Source organism: Empidonax traillii, unplaced genomic scaffold, assembly GCF_003031625.1.
Source record: "Empidonax traillii isolate 1590-97213 ecotype Southwest subspecies unplaced genomic scaffold, ASM303162v1 scaffold810:size284574, whole genome shotgun sequence".
NCBI lineage: Eukaryota > Metazoa > Chordata > Aves > Passeriformes > Tyrannidae > Empidonax > Empidonax traillii.
Window position 1 is genome coordinate 265,645 of NW_020956003.1, and position 8,806 is coordinate 274,450.

The window sequence follows — 8,806 nt, forward strand, 5'->3', positions numbered from 1 at the left end:
CTTCTCTTTAATTAGGTATACACTTAAAGAGATGCATCTGTATAATTGTTAGAACACCTGAACATGTAACTAAGTAATGTCACCTTGGATCCACACTCCAGGGTAAGGTGATTTTAAAAAGGCTTCAAGCATTAATCAAGCAGATAACAGATCTCTTCATCCCAGCAGTTGCTTTGCTATCTCGTTATACAGAGGCACGATGATTAACTTCAGTCTTCACAACATCACAAAAACCAATCAACACTTCCTGACACACAGTTTTACTACACTTTAATGCATGACAATAAGACTTGCCCTATAAGGTACTTTATAGGATAAAACATTAGGGGCACTGTCATTTTTGGAAATCCTTTACATAAAAATGCAGAAGTTTTTAGATTAGGAATAGATTTCTAGGTCCTCACTTTGCATCTTGAATTTCAGGTCTTCTTAACAGTCTGGTTGTCTTTCTTACTATCATACCTTTCTGAAGTGTGCATTTTAATTTTAAGAAAGAGGATAAAAGGCACTTGTCCCAATTTCTCTGTAACAAGCAATCCATTAATATTTTCTATATAACTGTAGTTTATGATAGCAAAAGTTTTTTTCAATTTACATGTGGCATAGTTATGGAAAAAGAAATTAATATAAATATTATTCCTAAATGGTTTCTGTTTCACAAACTTTGATATGATGACTCTTTACTCATTCCTTTGAGCCTTTACACTTTTAAGGATAGGCTTTACGAAGCTTTAGTAAGAATGAGATTATTGGTAAAGAAAATAATCCCCTTTTGTCCTAATTTTAGTCCTAGAAACAAGAAATAACCTGGAGAGGACATCACTAGACACCTGGATAAATGACATTATGATGGATTTAGGTCTTCTTATTTTATTGTGCTGTGCACCTGGAATACTACATTACACACATAACACGGAAGGATTTTCAGCTACCTGTGTTTGTATACTTAGATATGAAAAAACTATCATAACAGACAAACACAGGTTTTTCTTTATGTACAATTTCTTACAAACCTTCAGAGAGTGGCAACCATTACACAGAACACTTCTCATTTTTTAAAAAGGGAGTCAGGCAGGCATTGCTGCTGTTTGGAGGAGTTAGGATGGTGTAGAGAACCAGCACAGGTAGATTAACTGCCTAAAGCACATCAATATTTTGAACCTCAACACCACATCTGAAGGCTAATCCTTATTATGTTTCAGGGAGCAGTTAACAGATTACAGAGCTTCTTCAGCCACACTATCAGCTCTCCAGGCATGAGCCAGCTCTAATACGGGAGCTGCACAACTCCCTCTGTGGGAAAAACTCTTCTAATGGGGCTTTTCAGCCACCTCACTACCTGTCAGAACAGACACAATGGCCCTTATTTATACAGGCACTGCCCAAGGACCACAAACCTGTGAAACAATTATTCCAGAAGTCACAATCATGTTTCTGTTGAAGCAGAAACTAAACCTGGTTTTCTTGAGTCGCATCTTCTGTGATCTTCCAGTCCCTCTCTTCGTGTCACCACCGTACACATCGCCCAGGTTGCACTCCTCACCTCTGTGAGACACTGCATTCCAACCTCACTTCTCTCTCTCTCTCTTTACCATTGCTTCTTCTCTTAATCTCTTTACTGCTTTCTTTACTCTCTGCTTTATCTCTTTTGGGTGACTCAAAACTGATGAGTTGTATTTTACTGAGCTGTGGGAGTTGGTGTGTGCTGGGTACTTTGCCAAAACACTTCATCTGAGTTGTATGTTAACTTTTAACTTTTGTCATAAAGCCCATTTTCTCACTAAATTAAAAGAAATCTCTTGGGAAACGTACGTGGCATGTTCTCTTTACAAGACCTCAAGCTATTAAGAACCCAAGGCTTTGCAAAAACTAAATTTTGGAGCCTTAAACATAAACAAAACACCTGGGCAAGCACGTGGCTTGGACCTGGGGTCTTATGCCACAACATCACTTAACCAAAATTCACTGACAAACACTTCTGTAAATGAGCTCTGAAAAAAACTTTTTATCATGCAGTTCTTATGATTCTTTGTTGGATTGTTGGCTTTGGCTCAGCTCTTCACTGCTCAGTTCACTGTATTACAGCATGGCACATAAATAAGGAGCTTCTTATAGATAAGATTTGTCGTAATTAGATTCAGGATACATTTAGAATACAAGGTATCTGTCACAGTAAAACTATTAACTACATCATTCATGATCAGGTTCCTATCTAGGAAGGATTCAGTGTCCTGATTAGAAAGATGAGTTACTATGCACAAAATCCCTCATAACTAACCTAAATCAGGAGGGGGAAAAACCCACAGAATTGAAAAAACAATAAATTAATTAGTGTTGTTTTACTTGCTACTAAGCGTTGCTTTTATTTGCCAAATAACTTAAAAGTGGATCCTAATTATATCTAAATACCGAACTCTAATTCCTATTGATCATCCATTACTCATTTTTACATCGTATTTGAAATGAGATATTTCACCCTAACAATGTAAGGCAGATCCTCTGATGATCCTCTAACATTTCTGATGATAGGATCTGGAGAAAACTACTTACATGCTTGCTGGCACTACAATGAGAAAATTTAAGTTAACAAGCAGACTGTCAACTTCACGAGTCTTTCTCTTAGCCTAACTGGATTTCCAATATACCCTGACTCCTGAAAACCCTGATGCCTTAGGTATTCATGTGATAAACTGGATTTTTAAATGCTTTAATCTGTACTGTAGCAAGAAAAAGCCTTTTTGTAAGTCTGACTCACGGAGTTTGAAAGTGAACATAAAAAGTCAAACCTGACAACACTCCTGACAGTAATTCCAACTATAGGAAGGGACTCAACAAAGGGCAAAAACATGTCAAACAAATCACTCCAAATATTGCCACTGCCCTCTGTTCTTTTGCTAAGCCAAAAGGGCAATTTGAGAAAAGATCAGACAACTCCTGCTTGTGGTTTTGGGAGCCTTTGCATCCTACACAGCTCTTTTTCACCTGCACCATGTATTAGAAGAGAGGGTTTCTCTCAACTGTGGCAAGAAAAAAAGTTTTTCTTAGAGAAATGGAGTTATTACTGAAATACAGTAAAACAAATCCTTGCAGATCAAGTAATTATCTTCATCTTTCCTTAAGACTGCCTCATTTTCAGTTCAATCATGAAAACCTGATAAATTCTCTTAGGCAGTAGATTTATAAAGAACACTCACAACTCCAAAAAGGTATGTAGTAACCATTTCCAATTATTTTAACAGATATCACAGAAGATTTTTCAGCTGTTCAGAGATTACCTTCTGGTGCAAATAACCTTCAACAAAACTGTCTACACTCAGATTTCCTTTAGAGAACATGGGCAGGCAAATTTGTAACAATTCAAAGATGAGGTTCATTCCCTCTATGCATAAAATGGTCTTAAAGAAAAAAAAAAAAACCCAAAACATTATTTTAAAAATTTACCTATTACTGCACACACACACAACCCCTGCCCCAGTGGAGCAGTTCCTAGGTTCACTCATTAGTTAATCTTAGTCTCTGCAATTCTGTTCTGTTTCTAGAATTCAAACATAAAAAGTTCTAGAGGACAATAAATTTTAATTACTGTGACCCTCTGTATTTAGTTAGTATGTCACCACTAGGAACCAGCCACTTATTTTTTTCCAGCTCCATCTCGATCCACAAGCTATTATTGGTGTCTGCAACAAAGCCAGGAATTCAGTAATTGAAGTTAAAGCCATGTCATTTAAATCTAGCTGGCACAATCAGAATGATTACTGAGCATGTCTTTCAGAAGAGAAACAAAGCACAGAAAAAAAGAATGAAATAGAAATATAAACTACTTTTTTTTTTTTTTTAGCAAGCATCCACAGACAGAAGACTTGGAAAAAAAAATTTATACATAACATTTAATTCCCCTTGAAAAAATGAATGTCAAACATCTGAGTGCCATTGGTGTGACCTTCAAATGTATTAAAAAATGGATGACACTGGAATTATATTGTTACAGCAATGAGTTCAGCATTAACATCCACGTGCCTGTGTGAAACAAATCTACATGTATCTACAAACACAGCAAAAGTATTTTCATTTTTTCTTTTTTTTTTTTTTTTAACCAAGAGGTAAATGTAAGAGATAAGATCTTGATACTCAAATACAAAAGTATTCGATAGGTTTTTTTTCCCGTTTTGCTGAATTTCTGCCTCTTAGGTATTTGTGACCATTGCACCAGCATGAGAGAGTAGCCTAGGTAAGTCTTGGATCACACACTGCTTCTGTTACCCAAATACCACACTGAGACTGAGCCTAACTGTCTGTCATCTCACATAAGCATCTCCCTCGTCAGGCAGCAAAGACTGTACACCCAGGCAGGAAATCTACTGCCTCTCCAAAAGCCCTCTCAAATCTTCACATTTCATATCAGAAAAAACAACAACTTTGGGCATCTTTCAGGAGAAATTTCAAGTATTACATCAGGATAGTCTTTAACAATGTTACACGGCTGGTCGTTCCAGCTTTGACTCAGGTCACCTCAACTGACAATGGACATTTAAACCAGAACTTTAAACTCCTCTATAATGCAAACATACAGGAAAAGAAAATAGAAGCAATTTCTTTCTTCAAGAAAATAGAAGTAATAACATGATTTTGCTCTGGACTGAACGTCAAATTCTACAACCACGCTTTGAGAAATACAAGGTGTCACATTTTACTTCGCGTCCAGATCCAAGCAATTGGATTTCCACCCAGGTAATGTCCAAAAGTTCTGATCATAACCTTCACTGGGTGGGAATTTCCCCAAAGCTTTGGTTAGGCACGGAGCATTCCAGTGAGTCTAAAACCTCAAAGTTCATGTTATATGCTGCAGAAGCTCAATGCCTGTCACTTTGACTGAATTTACCAACCCCTCAAACTAAAAATGCTATTTACACCTAAAACTGACAGGCAAAAAAAAAAAAAAACATGAATCCATAATGTCCTTGATCCCACTTGTCTGTGTTAGTAACAAAGATGTAATGCGTTATCTTCAAACTTATAAATCCATCAGTGTCATGAACTAAACAAGTCTAACAGACTTATGGCTTCATGTACAGCCAACAGAAATAAAAGAGAAGCTTTCCACTGAAGTCTTTTGCCTGATGCCTGTTAATCCCCTTCACACAAGACAGTTTGTCTGTGGACACAATCCTGGAGGAGGAGAAAGCCATTTGGCCTGTTTTATGTCCAGCTCCACAACGGTGCCTAAGGAAAAATTCACCACATTCACTTAATTCAGCTTTTTTAGGTGGTCTCAGGAGGGCAGTTTGAAAAGGTTCACGAAGACAATGATATCCATTAATCAGCCTGTTTTGCAAAACCCATCCAAGTGCCAGAGTACAATTGTCTTCACCTATCTGGTGATCAAAGTTCAGGCACTAATATTCCTTTTTCTGGGTTGTTTTGGTTTTTTTTTTCACACCCTCTCCCCACCTTCCCCCCAGGAGGATAAAATTTAAAATTTTAGATCCTCAAGCACCAACAAACTGTATTTTGAAGTCACACAGGCCATTTTGTTAAATGCACCTCTAACTGACCCTCATTTCTCTTCATGAATCTAACACATAATGCTGATTTTTCTATAAAGCAATTCTTAGGACCTACTTTAAAGATGAATTTATAAATACTGTTTCTTTTCTTACTTGTAACTGAACAACCTAACCAGTTACATTTCTGTAAAAACCGAATAACTTCACAGACTTCAGTTAACTAATGTGGGATTGACTCAACAATTAACACGGACAAATTAATGAATCAAGTTAGCAAAGGGCTACTATTTAAATATTTTCTTTTCTCTTCAAAGAGCATAGCTGTAGTCAGAAGAGACAGAACATCCATGCTGAAATTTAATACAATTTTGAGCCCTCCATGTATCTTTCAGGTTAAAACTAAGTAATGTGGATGAAAAACAGTGCATCGCTTACCATGAAAAAAAATTACTGCTGCCATACGTAAATATGCAATAATATCAGCATGTGTAAGCAATTAGTAAAAAATAGAGCAGGATATTTAAAAAAAAAAAAAATTGAAGGAAATTGTAACATTAAAATCTTCTAGTATCTGTGCTTGCTCACCCAAGGAAACCATTTACACCTGGAGATTGCAGTAGCTTCTGCTGGAACTTACTGAGACACACGATTTTCTTGTTTATTCTCCATGCCAAACTTTTGGTCTGTGTGCCATGATTTTGGAACATTTGGTTTGGAGGAAGTACCAATTTCGCTACTTCCAGTAGATACCTCTTTAGGAGACCTTGAGAAGCCTCTCATCTATCACGTAACTTGAAGGAAAAAAATCAATGCTAAAACATGTGAGAGGCGAGCAGAAATAGCTTTTTGGAAGCATCTCTCTTTCATTCTGCGTGGAGATATGATTTCTAGTTTGATGCTTCATCACCTGGGAGCAGGAAGATCTTTCCCAGCAGTGCTGCCAAGGTGCAGCAATATCTGTGTGTCTGTAAGGGTGAGGCAGATGGCCACAGAAATTCAAAATTACTTGAGCTTGGAATATGCTAGTTACTACTCACGAGTGTATTTACAGATCCAACTTGCAGTTGCAAGAATGGGATTATTCTAAGAATAATTCCTACTTTCTGTGACTTAATTACAGTATCAGAGTGACAGTAATTCAGGTACAAATATCAAACATGCCTACTGGCTGCACTTGTTCCTTTTTCTTTCTCCCTCCCAAAAAGGATTGGAATCCTTTTTATAAGTATAAATCTACAGCAAATATATAAGAATACCCCAAAACAAGAACAACAACAGAGCTGCAGGCAAAATAACACTGAATAACATGACTACACAAGAATAAGAACTGAATAATGACAACTTCAAAGGCATTCGAAATACAGGCCTCTAAGTGACTGCATTATGAAAGACTGCTATGGGAAAAGGCTACACTGAATGTACGACACTTCTCTGTCTTTAATCCCCATTTACTGGTAGTCTGAAAGGTGAGACGGTATCAGGAAATTTATGTCAGCACACTTTTCTTTAGTTCAGGGTACATATGGCCCTTCCACTCTTAAATACTGCAAGTGTAACTGAATAATCATTGATTTTCATTATTTCAGTTCAGACAGCAACTTACCTAAAAATGGATCACCATATTCTGTATTAGACAACTTAAGCAAGTTGTTTTCCAAAGTCTCCACCACTTTAGCTGTAATAAAGGCAACATTCATATCAGCATTCCGATGTATTTTGTAACTAAAAGATATACTTTTTGAAGTTGTTTTAAAACTTTTACACTGAAAATTTTGAAGAGCACTTTCCACTGGTAGAAAAAATAACAAGGTCACTGTAATGAAGAATTCCACTCTATTCCTGAGAGAATTTTATCTTGGTAAAATAATAAATTTCTAGAGTAATAATTAGTGTCTTATGTCTATCAACATTAAGGAAAGAGAGTTATCAAAATCTAGTAGCAAAAGTCAGCTAAAGGTTCACACACAGCTGGGCAAGAGTGGATGGCAGTAGCTGGCCACAGGCAACACACAGTGACTGAGATCTCCAACTGGACTAGTTTCTCTGATAAGGCATGTTTGTCTATTAAATCAGAAATCCTAAAAAAAAAACCCAACTAGTTCCTTATTCCAGTACAAACACAAATTCAGAGGGATTTTCTGCCTTCGCTCTCATTTTCTCCATACCACTCTTCCCTGGTTCTGCCACTGATGAATGAATGCATCTGTTCCTACATGTTCATACTTAAAGACAGCTTTTGCCAGAAGCCTACAATTTATTTTTTCTCCCTCTCCTAGGACAGACTACAGAAACCTTCACGCTCTTCCCCAGCACACCTGAGCACTTTCTTGTCTTGTTTCCAGTGAGAAGGAAATAATATCCTAACTGAGAAAAGCAGAATAAAAATAATTTAAAGCCTCACTTCGGACATAATGAGGATTCACTCAAGAACCTGGTACTATGATACGTGTAGGTGTTTTGTGCAAAAACATTTCTCCAGTAAACTGCAGATACCCAAACAAGTCAAAGCTTAGCAGTGTTGGAACAATCTCCTGAGAGAGAAAAGCCTCCTACCTCGTTCTGACACCACATCCACCGTCGCTGTCGATGTCCCTGCACTGAGAGGCTGTGGCTGGACACGGTTTGGCTGCAGGAATGAGGAATGCTTGCTCAGGCTCTGAGGATGTGTTTGGCTCTGGACCAGGCATGGCATAGATCTTCTAGAAGGTTTTAATGGATGGTCTTTCACTGTTTCACTCTTGCTTGTATTCATACCTGGAAAAAAGCCAGAAGAAAAATGAAATAATAAGCTCTACCGTGTTAGGCCACGACAAAGAAAGATAGCTAATTATGAAACCACTTCATAAGCAACCCTCTTACTAAACAAAAATGTTTTGTCACACTATAAGGTTTGAAGAGTTTAAAAAAAACCAAGCAAACAAAAAACCCCAAACAAAACAAAACACACAAAAAAACCCAACAACAAAAAAGCAAAACTAAAATACAGATGCCAAAGGTATGACATTCTGTAAAATACTTACGTTTTCCTTACAAAAATTTTCCCTTCACCATTATGGAAACATTGATGCTCTTAATACTTCTATCTCTGGGGTAACCTTTGTGAAAAAAACATCGTAGAAGCACTAACAAATGTGTCAAAAAACCCCCAACATTCCAAAGTCAGCTGGAACAAAACAGCTGGCACAACACTTTGGAAAAAGCCCCACTCTTAAGAGGTGTTTCTGAGATAGGAAGAAACTAAGTAGCTTTCCTAAGTGATTGGGAGAAGCAAAAGTGAGAAAAATCCAAAACACAGAACCATA

General features: G+C 37.2%; 1 protein-coding gene across 1 annotated transcript in view; it reads right to left on the minus strand.

The window, feature by feature from the left end:
* Nucleotides 1-8,256, minus strand: part of ANO3 (anoctamin 3) — a 70,548-nt gene extending 62,292 nt beyond the window's left edge. Inside the window, exons 1-2 of the mRNA XM_027901753.1 lie at nt 8,058-8,256; nt 7,108-7,179 (exon numbers count right to left, since the gene is read on the minus strand). Of these exons, the coding sequence (XP_027757554.1) occupies nt 7,108-7,179; nt 8,058-8,256 (271 nt within the window). The remainder of the gene's footprint in view (nt 1-7,107; nt 7,180-8,057) is intronic.
* Between the last annotated feature and the right edge of the window lie 550 nt (nt 8,257-8,806).